Source organism: Callionymus lyra, chromosome 1 (genome assembly GCF_982586985.1).
Source record: "Callionymus lyra chromosome 1, fCalLyr1.hap1.1, whole genome shotgun sequence".
Classification (NCBI taxonomy): Eukaryota; Metazoa; Chordata; class Actinopteri; order Syngnathiformes; family Callionymidae; genus Callionymus; species Callionymus lyra.
Window position 1 is genome coordinate 39,646,160 of NC_141818.1, and position 17,682 is coordinate 39,663,841.

Genomic DNA, 17,682 nt, shown 5'->3' on the forward strand with positions numbered 1-17,682 from the left:
TCAAGTTGGGAAGGAAAGTGCCACATATTTCGTCAACGATACGGTATAAATATATTGGCAGATATTACAAAGTCAATAATAGAAACCAAACTTTTAACTCTCTATGAAGATCTGTGTCCAGCCATGAAAATATCAGCCACTACCCAGGATGTGTTTGTTTTTGTTGTTGTTGTTTTTTTTATCAACATAGCTTCACCAGGTACAAACAGATGTGTACAAGGATGTGTTGTGATCCCTAAGGCCTGTTATCGGAAGATGCCGGCTAGCGCCGGATTATCTCCCGACGGTATATATTTTTTCTGAGCTTGTGGACTTGAAATGTGTGAAAGTTTGGGGGTTTGGGGACGAGTCGTAAGGGCGTACTCACATGTGCATGATGTCCGTTTCATGCAGAGGTTCGTGTTTGACCTGCGGATTGACGATGGCCGGGTGCGGTATCCCCGTGGCATGAGGACCAGGGGGGCCCGGAACCATGTGGTGCGAGAACCTGCAAACAAAAGCGGAATTACAAACGATCCTAACAGATGTTTTTTTTTTTTTTTTAATTATACAGTGTATTTCTAGCTAAGCAAAACATTAGCATTAGCACTAGCTTCTTTAGACCAAAGCGATAAATGACATCATCATCCCTCCTTGATTTAACAATGAGAGAGTTATACAGATAAAACTTGATAGATCTGTTGGGAAAATTCCTTGGTAGACACATTTTTTTTTGCAGTTAACTCTTTCATATCTATCTAATATGCAAAAACATTTTCTAATTTGATGTTTTGTGTGTGTGTGCCAAGTCAAGTGTGAAGTCATATTGAACCAAGATGGAAAGTGGACCACAAGTTTGAGACCCTGGTACCAGAGCCAGACCTGATATATATTTTTTTCATTAAAAAAAAAGCCTCAACAAAGAGGGTAAAAGAAGTCAGAAGGTTCTGAATGTGGGCACGATCACAAACACAAGTCTCAGACACAGACACGCAAAGACAGATTTGGGAGTGGAGCCGCCATATGGAGAGACTCAGGGCACGTATGTGATGATGTGTCTGACAAGTTCTGGGCACAGAAGAGCTTGTGTGGTAGACGCCGTCGCAGCAGAAGAAGCTGGAGGCGGAACCTCCGAGCCTCGGCTGGTGTCACTTCTGCAGCAGGTTTTTCTGCTCAATCCTCCGTCAAGTACGCGACGTGGAGATCGTGGCTTGTTTACATGAGCGTGCGTTTTTTTTTTTTACTTACCATCCCAGAGGTGGTGTGATCTGTCCCACCCCACCGGGAGACAGGGAGTAGAAATTGGGCATTTCGGATCCGGGGTGATGCCTCTGCATTCCTGGACAGACAACGGTTCAACGTTTAAGATTTGATGAAAGTAACACTCAATATGATTATACAGGTTAAACAACTGGAGTGTGCAAGTTACATTTAAACTTGAATTAGTACTTATCAGCTAGCATTTATGAAATACTTGAAGCTCAGTACATCAACTTGTTCCTTGTTATATGAAGGACTGATTAAGAAACTCAGAGAGTGCAGACCTCTGCCAAGCTGCTCATTTACACCATTTTTACTCCACTTTTGTATAACTTTGGGTTTATTTTTTTCAGCTTTCTTTAGCATTAAGATACCAATGTAATAACACACAAAGTAGGAGAGAGGAAGAAAGGGAGATTGTGGAGCAGATCTCAAACCCTTCAAAAGATATAGGGGTCCAGATGGTAAGTCAGAACTCTGCCAGAATGTTACTTTATAGTTGTCCACCTTCCGCGGTCAGTTAGGCAGATTTGAGTTTGGCTCGGAGTGATGCATTAATAAATATACAGTGATAAACTTCAACAATAGTCACCTCACTAATGGTTAGTCCCATGATGCCTTTCCACACACTATTTAGTAATGACTGATTGGTCACTACATTATTGTGTTTAAATCTTACGTCTATGTCGCTAAGTCAAAATCGATTGAAAGCTATGATGGGTTGACTGGGCGGCAAAGCATGGTGGGAGATGTTTGGGTCACCGTTTATGAGAGGGATGGAACAAGTTAAATCAGCAGGTTCAAATATATCTTGTAGAATACATGTTGTTGATTTAATCAGAAATTAAACAGTCACTGTTTTCTTTCATTTAAGAAAGAGAAAGAAGGACAAAGGATCACATTTTGAAGTCCTCTAAAAAACTTCATCAATAAATCGGCTTTGCAGAGGGTATAAAACTCAGAAGTCTGTGTCGGACTCGGGGGCCAGATGGAAAAGTCTGCCTCTGAGGTTTGCCGAATAATAAAGGTCCAACATTCCCTTCACACGACTCCTTCAAAGCACTTCAAGATGACATTAAAAAAAAAAAAAAAAAGTCCTCCAACGACCCATTTATTGTGGGACGCGTGATAGTCGCCCCCAAAAGAAATGGGATCGACTAGTTGTCTAGCACGAAGTCTTGGTTGCCCCCGCTGAGCTTCAAGGTTACGAGGTCCTCGTCCGGAGAATACTTTTAACCAACAACGCGGAGCACAAATCCACCCACATTGATGGCAGAAATCAGAGAAAATTGCCCTGTTCGTCTTTCTTTTTTTCTTCTCTCCCGGGGCAGTGGTCTAAAGAGGCCTGTCGCCCTGGAGAGCCAGGATGGGTGGGTGGGTAAGGGGGGTCTTTGGGGCTTATATATTTAAGTCAGTGCTGCGATGCTGGATTCACAGCGTGCACAACATCAACCCCCGGCCCACTAATCCAACGCCTCACTCTCCTCAGGGCCCTCCTCGGGGCGACCAAGGGAGTAACGGGGAGCCCCGACGTACCAACCTCGTCACTGTCAAAAAGTGGCTGCTTAGACACCCCCTAAATTCACTTGTTTTGTCATAACACAGGCAGCAACATTAGATGCATTGTAAAACCTGAGACTAATCTCCATTGAAATTAGCGCTCCGGTTCGGGATCTCTATTTTTAAAACGGAATACAATGAAGTTTAAATGCAAAAAAAATGTTCAAAGCCCCCTCCGCTCGACCTTGTATCCCGCAATGCAGCCCCTGTGCATATTAGATCTCCTAATGAGAAAATCCATGATTGTTTTTCATAATTAACGAGAAGATCAAAGTCTAAGCCCACTAAGTAACTCACAGCAGCCATTGGTCGATATATACGAGAGAGAGAGAGAGAGAGAGAGAGAGAGCACAAAGAGAATAAGAGAGATTTTCGGTTTAAGCATCTTCAGCCCCAGTTTGACTGGTACACATGCATGCATGCGCCTGGGGAAATCATTTGCAACTAATTCTGCGAGTGGATGGCTTGGACATGGAAGGCTGTTGGGCTGCGAGTGCAAAGATCAAAAAGAGAGGAGAAAGACCTCCGGGGGTCTTCGCTGCTTCACAATGCTCCCCTCGCCGGATGAAGCCTGAGCGCTGAGACCAACACCAGCGGTTTAATTATCCTCGCTTGTGCCGCGTGACAACAACAGTGCGAGGGATGGTGCACGTCAAAAGCATTTTTTTTATATAGTCCGCAAAACTGTGTCTGATCCAGCTGACATATGTGGAGCGAAGTCCCTTCGTATCTCTTTCCTCTCCTTTTGTGCCCAGTTTTACATTCTTATTTATAGATGCTCCCTCTGAACCAGCCATCTTCAGCGTCGCCACGATCTTCTCTGATCACACTTTTAACGTCGGGCTGACAGCTTGCAGAAGAAGAAGAAGAAGAAAGCGGCAAGAAGAGTCACACAAGTGTGCAGGCGGAACGTGATTCTTTTCTTCTTCCTGCATGTGAGATACTGCCAAAGACTCCAGCTGTGAAGGTCTGCAAAAACTGGTCCACAGTACTTATGTTTTCCTCTTCAGCTGTCAGTTTTATGTTCTTCCAGAGGAGGGAAGGAATGGACTCTTACCTCCACATGAATTTATTTCAAGCCAAGGTATGATGATTTAGGATTCGCTACTTAGTGATCGCTAATGCTAGTTTTGTTAACAAGCAAATACATTCTGAGAAATGTCGGAGAAAGCTATGGAATTTTGGAAATATGATAACATATGGCATATGTAAGATTATTAACCCTTGTGTTGTCTCTGGTCAAGGTGACCCAAAGGCCCGAAAACTAACATGTTTTTGGTATCCCTTGTGTTGTCTCTGGTCAAGGTGACCCGATGGCCCAAAAACTAACATGTTTTTGGTATCCCTTGTGTTGTCTCTAGGTCAATGTGACCAGAAGGCCCGAAAACAAACATGTTTTTGGTATCCCTTGTGTTGTCTCTAGGTCAAGGTGACCAGAAGGCTCGAAAACAAACGTGTTTTTGGTATCCCTTGTGTTGTCTCTGGGTCAAGGAGAACAACCTCGACCACTACATATGGGTTGAGAAAGAAGTTTTTCTTGATAAACACTACAATAGGGTTTTATTTTTTCATTAAACCTTCCAGTTCCAAGACACACTGTTCCAGAGAAAGAAGATCACGTCGAACTTTGGTCCTTTTTGGCACCAACAGAAATGCTTCGATAGTATCATGTATTGAAACATCAGCTTTTTCTTTTGGTGCCAAGTTTCCAAAGACACGTGTGAACAAAACGTGATAATGTGTGAATTTTCATGAAGGAAAACTGACAACGACTGACTGAGAGACGACATCAGATTCAAGTGTTCTTTGGCACCTATGTGTTATTTTCTTCAAGAAAACAGCCAATTTACTGCTATACAATATAGCTAAAGATTTGTACTGTGTAATCTACTTTTCTTTTTGTTTAAAAATTTGGTATCGTTCAAGAACCATTATCGGAGTAAAGTGATCAGTACTAGTGTTGAAAGTTTTTGATGGATACCCAGCCCTCGGTGGAATCAAAATAAATTTTGAAAGGTCAGAACTATTTTAATTGTTGAAAAAACCAAACTAAACTTCAAACTGTACTTCCGCCTTTTCTTTGATAGCATTTATTTGTGTATTATTATTACTTTTTAACTGGACTTAAAGACTGCGTCAACATTCCCCACATCCCATAAATAAGTAGTGTGTAGAAAAACACATTAAATACTAGTAAACTGGTTCAATACATTTCAAGTATTTTGATGTTAAAAACAGCAGAAAAAGAAAGAAAAAATCACAAACAAAAGCCCAAGGCCCTATCTTAAGAGCGATACTAGATGACACAAAATTACATTTACAGTTAACTAGAACAGGTAAATAAGGATCTGTGTTTACTTCGAAGAGCAGTTTTATGTTTGATTTAGTAAAGCCATGATGTGAAGACAAAAAAGTTTGGTGCTTTCTTTCAGTAGATCAAAAGTTTTCTCTTCTTTAATTGTCTTGTCTGACCTGTATTATTGAACAAAGCTACACAACACCATGTGATGGCAACTTCCCAAACAATTTCCCGACGGAGACCTCATGAGGGATCAATAAAGTTTCTTTTTTTTGTTTTTTTTTACCTTACAAGAAAACACATGCGTGGAAATCTAAATTCTTTCTCTTTTCGATTTACCAAATTTAAGAGATTTGTAAGTTTTTAGAAAAGACGCTCAAATTATTACATAATAATAACAAATATCCAAACAACAATTTAGAAGTTTTCAGCACCTATTTTAACACGAAAAACAAACACATTAAAGGTCATTATAATGCTAATTATAAGGGATTGTTCAGGATTGTCATTGTACATTTTTCTAATGTGATGGTCGAGGTTTATCGGTGTCAGCGGCATAACTCAAAAACGGTTTTCCATATACATCGACTTACAAGTACAGATTATCACATTCTTGTTGTGTTTTGATTAGTCTTAATTTAAGAACTCAACAAAAGTCTTCCTCACTTACTGTGGCTTGAATTCCATCCGTTGCCCAATTATTATGTGATCATTTAATTTATAAAATCATGATTCAATTAATCAAAAAAGGTATAATCCTATAAAGATTAATCAAACTTAGCTTTCTGGGTGCTTATTAAACTGCCTAAAAAAGCTATTTTACCAAAATAAATAAATACATTTTGCTTCATATGGGCTCCTTCGATTAATGTCATTCTGTTCTACCAAAGAGATTCAGCAAGAAAACCCCCAGCATTTCCAAAAGACTGATAAAAGATAATGACCTTGTTTGTTGTTGTCCTGGGGATGATGTCCAGAATGCGAACCCGGAGCGAAGTGCTCGTCGCTGTACGTGATCAACGGGGTGAGAGGGTGGACGGCGTGGGACGGCTGCACCACTGGAACCTTGTTCGACTGCGGAACACAAAAGAAATCCGGATTAAACACAATAAACACGCGCGATGAAGGATCGGGAAAAAAACACGTATCATTAAACACATGTGGCGGAGGTGGGCGGAAGTTTCTGTGAACAAAAACATCTAACATTGGCTCGTTTTTTGTGAAATAATTCTTGACAAGGGAAAACTTTTGTTTGTCTGGGTCAGCAGGATAAAAAAAAAAAAAGGCTTTTACTGTATGAAAGAAAAAGAGATAGATGAGGGAGCAAATAGGAGCGATCAAGGGAAGAGAAAAGAGAGACTCGCGGGGTAGAGTCAGAGCAGAGGTCTTAGGCGGGAGATCAAAGGCAGTCATTAGCTGGTGAATAAGGGGAGTTCATTACAGAGCAAGAGCCGGGGGAAGGAGGGATGAGGGATGGAGGCGAGGTGGGGATGGGGGGAGTGTGTGCGGAGAGAGAGAGAGCCCGCGTGAGACAGATGTCTGCAGCAGTACTTATTGCCGGGGTAATCACGTCAACAGAGGCCTGGCCACTCGCCTTCCCCCCCCCACCATCCCTGAGTCACAGACCTGCATCCTGACAGGCAAAATAGACTGAGCCCAAAAAAAAAGAGTTAAAAAAAATCCTGGCCTTAAAACTGACCATCACATGCTTCGGCGGCGCCGAACACATGGTTGTGTTTAGCCGTGCTAAACGTAGCACTCATGATCTTGGAGCTGGCGGTCGAAGCATCACCTCTGTGGGGTGATTCAGACGGGGCTGACCAGACGACTCAGAAACGGCGGTTCGATAATTCGAGTCAGATGCTCCCACCGACTAATCGCTCGCACGTCTTCGCTCGGATCCAAGAGAACATCCTTAAACTGGGGATTTTTTTTTATTTTTGTTCTCTCGCCTCGTGAGTTGTGCGCCACGGTGACATTCCTGCTGTTCTGAAGGTGGTGAATTTTCGCCGTCCCACCCCCACCGACCCCTTCGCCGTCTTAACAGGGGGCGGCTGGAATGTCTGAGAACCTCTCGCGGACTGGCACAGAACCTTCTTAAAATGTTCCGGGAACATTGAGATCGGTCACAGCGAACCCTCGTCTGATATCGTCTCGGTCCACGATATGTTTACGCGCGACCACGAAACAAAAGGCCGCTGGTCCGACGAGTGTTGATGGAAGGCTTCGTTGATGTGAGCGCAGGTGAGCGGGGATCCTTTGACCCTCTCAGCAGGGGTCAAAGGTGAGAGGGTAATCTCTTACTGTGGGAATGTTGGACTCCATCCTACAGAGAGGAGCGCTTATTAGTCGGGTTGTTAACCCTGAAGGAGGGCTAACCAGGGTCCACGACAAGCCTACACCAGGGGCTGAATGATAGCGTTCTCGCCCTCATTATTTTACGCCTCTCCACTCCCATTTGTTATCCGGCGGGAATGAGATAAGAACCTGTGGGATTATGGCTAAAGGCTTTCTCATACACACAACCTTCTTATAGCGTCACAGGTGTCCAGACTTATTTTTTTGGAAAGTAGAGGAGAATTTTATTCTACTGATGTTAGGATTTCAAACAAAAAATAAAGCCATAACTATCCATTGACTGTTTGTTAGAGACGGTTTTTAATGCCTTGTTATACAGCAGAAAACATTAGATTGAATGAACTTTGTTCCTAGTTATCAATCCATTTAATTAAAAGAAAAAAGCTGGTAAGACCAAGACGTTAGGCGCCGCAGAATGGCTGTCTTGGGGTTTTGTTCTGTTTTTCTATTGATTATTTTGTGGCATTTTGTTTTTATTCTGACTAACAACACAAAAAAAATCCACATGTTGTGTTTACAACACTGGAAATAAAAGTTGACTTGTATCTATTTTCCCTACTGTTTAATTGTATGTAGACATCTTGTTGTACATCTTGTACATCATTACCCGGTAAACACCTTTACACGTAAAAACATTCAAAGCCTCACCAGCATGAACATTTCTCCAACAGAAAAGAGAATCATGGGAGATTTAGGGGAATCTTAAAAGGTAAAAAAAACAATACAAACCAGTTATTGTTCTCAAAGGGAAGTTTATCAGGTGAAATAAAAGGTAGTCCAAACAAAAACCCCAAGGAAGAAGCATCGCATCAAAGATAATTTAGGGATGAGATCAAGCTTGTATGTTCACAGCTGACAACGACATGTATCAATCAGAAATAAGTTATGAAATTCTCCTCATGATGTCATATAGATGTCTCGAGATACCTCGCAGAAGTATTTTTTCACTTGTTTAGCATTTACATTCAAAAGTACCAACCTTTTGGACGAAATAAAAATCATATATATAATGATATATAATGACTACAACAATCCCATTTAATTTTTCATCACCAAAAACTAAAAAAATAACCAGAAACCAGAATAGGACATTTTTAAGGACATTTTGCTTGGTTCATTCAAGAACCAAACCCAAAAATAATATTGTGATCATCGAGTCCAATTTAATGCTCCGTCAGCATATTGACTCTGAAAACCCACGACAGGCGTCACCGGCGAAATGATGTCACAATAGAGGGCGGCCATATTGGAGGTCCCTTCTTTTTGCAAAGGAGAAATAATAGGCTTAGGCTTTTATTCATACTTCCAGGCAGAGAGAAAGGGGGGGAGCGGCAGCGAGGATTGGAAAGAAAACATTTCATTTGTAATTTCATATCGAGCCTTTTGAAGAAGCCCTTAGATGTGGCTTTAAGAGAAATTCATTGTGCGGAACCGGAGCTGGCGAAGCGCCATCTATGGAGGAGTCCCTTCAGTGTTTTGAGCCAGTAACTCGGCCTCAAGTCGGAATTTGTGGGTGGGAAATAAAAGTGGGATGTTTCGTTATTGTTCCTTTTGGTTTCACGAAAACACCGCTTTTGTGGCAAGTGATTGTTTTTGGTGGTATATAACTTTACCATCCAGCTATAGGGTCTTTTTTTATTTTAGTTACCATCGCTTCTGCTCTCCCAGCACAGCTTTTCTACTCCACTCAATTATAGCACTTCTGCGAAGAGGAGTGGAAAAAAAAGGGAAAGCGGGAATTTTATAATAATCACTTCCCACTTCTGTAATTTATATGCAATGAGGACTCTTCACGCCCGCAGCTACAATCAAGTGTGCAGAAACCATGTGAGGTGTTTCAGCAAACAGCTGGGGAGATGGCGGCTCCAGCGGCGGCGGCTACGGATTCCCATGCCGCTAAATCTTTTCACTAAGAAGGCCTTCTCACCCCGTCTCCAGAAACCAACCTCACAGGATTTTCTGCACTCCAAAAGGATGGGATCCATGGAGGGGAAAAAAAAAATGACTTGGGATATTAAGAGAGTGGGGGGGAGGCGTGAAATTGATGTAAATTTACTCCTAAATTCCAATTAAATGACTCAATCCTACCTGCTGAAACCATTTCAAACTGCTGTAAATCACTGCGGAGAGCAAACACGCTCCACATTGTTTGAACACGGACCTTCCTGTTTTCCATTAAAATACTCCTCAATCATCATCAAATCTGACTTTATCACTAAATAAATTGGGATCTGACTGCCTTGAAAACCTGTGCGTCACCGATGCATCATGGGAAGATTTGACATTTCGGGGGAAAGGGCAAGAAAATCCCAGTCACCATCTGCATTTCTGATGATATCGCAGAGTGAAAACAAAGTGACGTCGTGCCCTGATCAACAGCCCACCATTACTGCAAATGTGCGCTTAATAACAAACATGTGATGGTGAGAGAAGCCGTCAATCAAAGAACAATCGATCGCAGATGCTCATCACGTATTCGTTCCTGCTTTGTTTACTGTTCACTTGTTGCGTTGTTTTTCATTTTTTACCTCTGCCAGGGAGGCCTTACGTACGCTATCTTTCTATCATGTCTGTTTTTTAATTACATTCTGGTGGGGGGGGTCTACCATCTGGATCCACAAACCTTTTGAAGGTTTTGTCATGAATGAGATCATTTCTATCCCTGATGTTTCAAATAATTTGACCATTAGGTCTATTTTTAACAAATGAATGGTGAAAATATTGAGTTAAAATTATTATTTTAAATGAGCCACTTGTTAATCTTTCTACTTATATAAGTTATTTTCGGGCATTTGTTCACATAGTGAGGATATAATATAATGTTTCACCAGTAATCGCAGCCACACACAAGCATGGTTACAGTCAATAACTAAAATTAACGGGAAAGATTTGTATCAGTTTATTCATTTTAATATGCGATGAATTAGTTTTCTACTTGGAATGTTGTTGTGTTAACCTTGGATTTTCATTCCCAGCTGTACATCCATCATTATCCCGACAAAAGTGAGCAAACATGACCCACAGTAGTAAAACTGCATCCTCATTTCTTAACCAAACCAGCAGAGACCAACCTGAGGAAGCTTCAATAAATAAGGACTTATCGTCTGCGGAGTGGGAGGATGCTCACTCGCTTCCAGTCGCATGCTAAAAATGGCTTCCTCCATTGCCAGGAAAGGCCTTTTGTCCGAGAGGCTTAATGTAACCAAACCCAATTAATATGGAGAAAGCCCGGCAGCCGGCAGAGACGTGCCACGTGCCCGAGGTAATGACGACGACGAGCGTAGGGACGGGAGTGGAGGACGCTCGCAATAACAGAGGTCTGCCCTGGAGGAAAACATTTCCCATTGCTGAGCCTCCCTGCATTTTAATCATAAACTGTAGTCATTAAATGTTACTCAGAGTTAAATAGTTACAGGAAACGGCGTTGCCTTCTTAACCGCTGTTTTTTTTCACCAAACTGTCCAACTGTATTGATGGGAAAGTCCACCAGACATCAGCTTTGTTCATCACAAAATATCCGTGTCAAAATAAGGAAATGGGGATGGAATACAAAATAAACTTCCCAACAAGACAGAGACCAAGAGAAAAACAATCTGGATTGGAAAAAGGATATTAACTATCAAGCTCTTAAAACAAACACCCTGATTTTAATCATAAATATTAAACCAGTCAACACTTTTCTTTTTACACTGAGAAAGCATTAGTTATCTTAGTGAGTATCTGATGCAGAAAACAAGACAAAAGCCCATTAAAATCCCAGTGATTTAGGAACTGATCGAAATAAAAGAAGAAAGAAGAAATAAAAGTGTTATGTTTTTGTTTTTACCCATTAATCCAGTGGGTCTGCAGTACAATAACTTCTAGTATATATGGAACAAATAAGTAGATAAATAAAATTGAACATGCTTGAATTGAACAGAAAAATATGAGGAAATACTGGGTAATGTTTCTGTTAAACCTTTTGTTATCTGAGGGTCAAGGTGACCCGAAGGCCCAGAAAACAAATGTGTGTGAGGTATTCCTTGTGTTGTTTCTGGGTCAAGTATATAATCAAATCAATTTATTTTTTTGGGACCATTTTACTTATAAATCATAAACTACCCACCATTCTCTAAAATACACAGGATTTAATTAAAATTAAGATGATATGATATTACATTAAAAATGAAATAAAAAAAATTGAAAGATAGATTCTCACACTCGTTTCTGCCCACTGCAGTCAGACTATGTAATAAAAATATACCATTTTTTTTAATAAAATGATATAATAATTATATATAATAGAAAAAATTGTATAGTTGTTATTGATGAATTTATCATTATTATAGTTTTTATCATTATAATATATTTCTTATATTTATTAATGTTAGCATTTGTACTTAATGTCGTAATATTATTTGTATGTATTTTTTAATATTAGAAGCTGCTGTTTCAACTATAATTTCCCCAACGTGGAAAAAAATAACCAATGAATCAATCAATTGATTTAAACCATTATTAAATGAAAATGGCTCAAACTGGAGATGCAAGAGTCAAACATCTTGGCAGAGAAAGTTTGATTTTATTCAGCACATTCTTATAATCCATATAAATAATACTCGTTTCACAGGTTACCAGCCAGTTGATGGCCCTGGAAAGAGGTTTTACTATCTCACTTGAGTGTGTGAAATCTGTGTGTGTTGTGGGGGCTGGGACGGCGCTCTGGCAGCCCCGGGCGAACTGCAGGATGTTCACCTTGCGACGGGGCACAGGGCTCATTATCACAGCGGGACCTGGTCACATCAAAGAACTGAGGAAAAGGGCAAACATTCTGCTGAAGTGCCACTGTCAGCAGGCCTCTGAGCACACACACACAAACAAAACCACCAAGACGGACCACACATACACTCCGGTACCTGGCAGTCGTTCGACCGTAACAACGGAAAATATTGGTTCAGATTTTACGATTATGATCAGATATTTCTACTGTTATCTTAGCTATGATCCAACTACGAATCTCCATAAAATATGACAGTGGAGTGGAGTTGTTCAAGATTTTGAGGTTTTTTATGGGAATCTTTTTCCAGTTTAACACATATTTGGAAAACCCCAGAAAAGATGCTTAAAGAGTTTCCTTGGAGGACCAAGTTGCGTTTGTATTCTTTGACTCAAACAAATCTATCGTTAAAAAAAAGTTGTTTCTCTTCAACAAAAGTATGGTCTGTAATTTTTCCTGCATAAATACTCAGATTCTTCACAGATTCTAATATTTCACTTCTTGTTAAAAAAAATCTGAGGTTGTATTTTTCAGAATAAAAAATGCCTAAACCAAAAAAAAAAAGAGGTAACCTATTTTTCTGTGTTTAGTTATTCCTCAAAATAATGTTTCTTATTATGTATATGGAAAAAATATATATGAATATTGCCATGGTATTGTTTCATTGAAATCGCAAAACAATAAAGCCTCTATAATAACATTGTAAAATTACAATAAAGAGAGCTGGGCTTGAATTCAACAACATACTAGCAGAACATTGCTAGCACACAAGTAAAAAAAATAAATAAAGAGACTTGAGTTTAAATGTCACTATTTAGGTTACTATTTAGTGCATGTTTGGCAAGAATCTGTTTATAAGATACATATCACAATACAGGGGCAACAATACGATATATTGCGATACCCTAGGATTTGTGGTATTGCCAGAATACTTGACTCTGGTGTTGCAGAGTTTGTTTTAAAACCAAAATATGTCCAAACATCATCTTTTAAAAGCTGCTGGAAAGGATTGTATCCTCTCGTCCTCAGTCATCGCGGGGATCACACAGGATTTAATTATTCCCCGAGCTGCTGAGGACGTAATGACTAAAATAATTGCAACACAAAAACGAACAAACGCCGTGAATATTTTCATATATTTTCACAAAAATGGAATTATATTATTCGAACACACTTTGTTATACTGTGAACCATTAAAGAACCATGATAAATAAATAAAATATGATTTTTCAAAGAATCCATACAGTGCTGTTGGATGTCGATACAGTATTGTGGAAATAAACATTGCAATATTTAACGCCGACATTAACACATGGCAAGATTAACCATTAGGAGGCAGCTCTGGTCTGCTGAGTAGCTACATTCATGCCAGGCGAGCCTCCATGCCAACATCTCCATTGAACAACAACAACAACCGTGGGCCCAGAGAGGTATACACAACAAAAAAAAATGCACCTCAAGCTAACTTCATGCAGCTAGCAACACAATGCCAAGGCGAGAGAAAGCACACGTATGAATGCAAGGATAGAGAATGGAAAAGTGCTGATGAGTTGCCTGGCGCGAAAGCTTCATAGATCTGTCGAACAAGAGCGGATTTGCCTGCTACACCTAGATAGTGCCCCCCTCGCGAGCCTTTGCCCAGGTATTCTGGGCATGAATGACTGTCAGTTTGGATTTAGGAGCTCAACGTTGAGTGGGAAAATAGAGTCTGGTGGGGGTCTTTGTGTGCCTCTACCTGTGGAGACGGAATCCCACCGACAGATCCTTCGATGGAGCAATATAAGGGAAAGGAAGACGTAGCATGCGATAGTGCTAACAAGCAGGAGCTGCATGACACGCGTGTGCTGGAAGCGATGGTTATAAATGAAATATACGGAAGGGATTTGAAGAGAAGCTGCTGTCTGAGCAGAAGAGACAACTGACCTAGATTCCTCTGTATTTAACCCAGTATGGATGAACATTGTGTCACCTCCATAGGTTGTCAAAGTACATGAAGCAGTTCATTGAAGAGGAAACCACGTTTTTTAAAATTAATTTTGTAATAACTTTGATTTAATTCTTCATTAATTCAAGACGCACAATGGCAAGAAGGCAAGAAGGTTGCTGGTTCGCTACCAGGTTGGGAGGAAGCCATTTTTACTTCAGTAAAGAAATGAAATATGCAGCAATATATATATGTATATATATATATATATATATATTAGACTTTAGACTTTCTTTTATTGTCATTGCACAGGAAACACAGCAGTGAAACTGGCAACGACATTTCGTTGCTTGGCAACCGTTAAAAAACACAGCAGAGTGAATGAATATATAAAAGTATAACTATAAATATTAATAAGTTAAAAATAAAAATAGTGCAATATAGTATAAACAGAATAAATAAATAACGTTTTAAATATTGCATAGAATTAATGTATATAAAAGTATAAATATGAATTAAATTAAGCTAAAATAAAGTGCAATAGGGTATTAATAGAATAAATAAATAAATATATATATATATATACTGTATATATGTCCAAACATTAGCTTTAACAAAAAACTGCTGGAATCGGTTGTATCCTCTCGTCCACGGTCATCGCAGGGATCTGACAGGATTAAATTGTGAGATTATTGTTTTTTTTATAACTGATATCAGCATTTTCGTTTGCTTTTGGGAGCCAATTCGTTCTCCAACCTTCTGACTCAATAACCGTGTCACGAAACATCTACATTATGATAAATTAATCTATGTGATTCTTTTTCTGATTTCCATTAAGTTATAATTCTAACTATCCAATGGAAGGGATATAGGATTTGCATTAATGATAAAGTCTTATTTATTGTTATTGTTGTCAAAAATAACCGGGGTACCATCGTACAGACGAGTCTACTCGAACCCTTTAGGCTTCAAGAAAGCCACTGATTGGGTGTGATCAAACCTTTTAAGGGATTATCGGGCTAAAGAATGGCAACAACTGCCATTCAGCCCAGATTAGTCATTAATCAAACCACAGATTATATGGTTTCACTTCAGCCAGCAACACACGCCCCTTTCTGGAGTCTGAATGAAACGCACAAAGCTTTTTCTAATCTCACCCCGGACGAAACAAATAATTTCTACTCCCTCCGTCAGGCGCAGGAACCACCTCAAGAACCTCCTCAAGACGAGGAGCGCTCGCACGATAACCACGTCTTGACAATTTGCGGCTTTTGTGGCGGAGCTTGGAGGGGCTCGATATAAACAAACCGATGACCAACACGGTGTCTACTTATCCCCAGATATCTGTTAAGACATGGAAATGAGGAATGTTTCCGAGCTCAAAGGACCTTGTTAAGCCTCGAGCATATGGTCGCAGGAACACTGTGGAGGACAAGCTGCACCTGATGCCGCTAGAGCTAAATGGCAAGACTTACAATGCAAACAATGAGCTTTAATTCAGATCTGCTGGGGAGAGGTATTATGAATGTCCACTTGTCCGAGACGGAGAAGCCACGTGGCACTCCAACACTGGAAAATAATTAGTTTACCCTCTTCTCAATCAAAATTATGAATGGCTGGATCACTCCGGATACTTTCCCCAGTCGGTTGCTGGTCAATTAAAAGCAGAAATGATTCAAAAGAATGATTCACATTTAGCAATAATTGGACAGATTCTCCTCAAACGTGCATCTTTGTTGTGAGATCCGTGACGACCCCAGAGTGCATCGAGGGCGATAGGGGTCGCCTGTGGTCGTGCACCTTTCATCTCCAAAAGATTGGGGGGGTACAGTGGGGGCGGATTGATTTGATGTTCTGCTGCGGCGTTTGATGACGGCCAACTCAAAGTGGGGGATCTCTTTGTGATCTCCCTCCATTGGTCCACATGAAAAGCATCACCTGGCCTCTGAGCCGAGGGTTACGGCGGCTTGTTCGGTTCCCCGCAGGGGAGGCAGCTCGATGCCACCATCGTCCTTATTTTCCTTTTTGCAGGAATATTTTTTATCATTATTATCCAAGTCCAGCGATCAAAAAGGAGGGAGTACCAGGCGTACTCCCGAGTCGAGCAAACACATTCTTGCTCCGTATTTTTACGAGTTACATCACCCATCAAGTGACTGCTCGAGTGCAACAACAAAGCCTTGTTTCCATGCGTGTGACATTACCGTCAACGAAAATGAGGTTTATTTCTCTAAATAAATCTTGATATCTCGCATTAAAAATCCACACCCAAAGACAAGAGGACGCCGTCGATCAAAACCCTTGTGTGCAGAGATGGTTGCAAAGAGCAGACAAACAGCAGCGGGAGGGTAAAGCCTTTTTCTAACGGCGCAGGTTTTTCGTCGGTGACTTCGGGAGTTTATTCCCAAGCCGTGGTAAATTGGGCGCCCGTGGCAGTAAACTTGGCCTAGCTTGCTATTCAGCGCCGGCTGTGGCGGGCATGAGGGATAGCGATATGGCACTGGAGGGGGGGGGGGGGGGGGGGGGGGGGTTAGGACAATGAATGATGGGGGTGTGCTTTAACACAGAAACAACACGGCTTGCTAACTAGCATGTTGAGAAAGCGTTCTTTATCGTCGCGGTTCTACGGCACCTAAATCTAGAAGAGGAATCGGTCCATTGTACCGGGATTTTCCGCTCTGCTGGACGGCGCTTTTTCCCGCAACCCCTACCCCTCGAGTGCCCTCGCCCCTATTTCTACGACCCCTCACGCCGGGGCCCCGTACGGACTGAAAAACACCATCGGCCCAGGTAACAGGAGTCGCTAATCTAGTCAGGGTTGAATTACACATAATTGCCTCGGCACCGTGATTGATTTCAGCTCTGGAAAGGAAAAGACGGCTCCCCCCGAAAAAAAAAAAACACCCCCTCTCTGAATCCCCTCCCTGCCTCGCTGCAGCACTCGCGAGCGGCAGCCAAGACTCTCCATCTAGTAGGAGGCAGGAGGCTTTGAAGAGATCAAAGCCAAGGCCGGGAGCAGTTGCGCGCCCTGGGAATATACGGCAGAGAGGCTTTCTGCTCCTCGGCCTTATTTTCCAGCGTCATGTCGGATTGCAGCTGTATTGCATTTCGCCAGTTTTCTTAATGCTCTTGGTTTTGACTTTGACATCAGTGATCCCCCCCCCCCCACCACCCCGCCCACCACCACCCCTCGTTTCTTCAAAAACAAAAGGGCTGGGTGGCGGGTGAGCGAGGAAGAAAGGGAGGAAAGAAAAGCGGTAAGGGGTGAAACAGATCCACAGACTTGATTTTTATTTTCACAACTCACATAATTGGCCCGGTTCAAAGGAGAAGCGGGAGAGAATGAAAGCATTTGTTTTCAATTCTACGGCGATATATGAAAGGAGCGACAAACTTTTTATGGGTTTCCCAAAAAATTGAAGGCAGGCTTTTCTTTTTACAGTCAAAGAACAGAGTGGTTTTTATGGCCGAGACCACACAAAATGAACTGACGGCTCAGTGTTATATTTGTCTTCGGAGTCGTGGACCATTCCTAGCAAACGAGAT

At 41.2% G+C, this 17,682-nt stretch overlaps 1 protein-coding gene across 2 annotated transcripts in view; it reads right to left on the reverse strand.

Annotated features, from left to right (window-relative positions):
- The window catches only part of lef1 (lymphoid enhancer-binding factor 1), a 45,965-nt gene that overhangs the window by 16,189 nt on the left and 12,094 nt on the right, over positions 1–17,682 (reverse strand). For both annotated transcript variants that reach the window (XM_087807010.1, XM_087807019.1), the window contains exons 4-6: positions 6,043–6,172; positions 1,228–1,318; positions 368–487 (exon numbers count right to left, since the gene is read on the reverse strand). In XM_087807010.1, the coding sequence (XP_087663136.1) occupies positions 368–487; positions 1,228–1,318; positions 6,043–6,172 (341 nt within the window). The remainder of the gene's footprint in view (positions 1–367; positions 488–1,227; positions 1,319–6,042; positions 6,173–17,682) is intronic.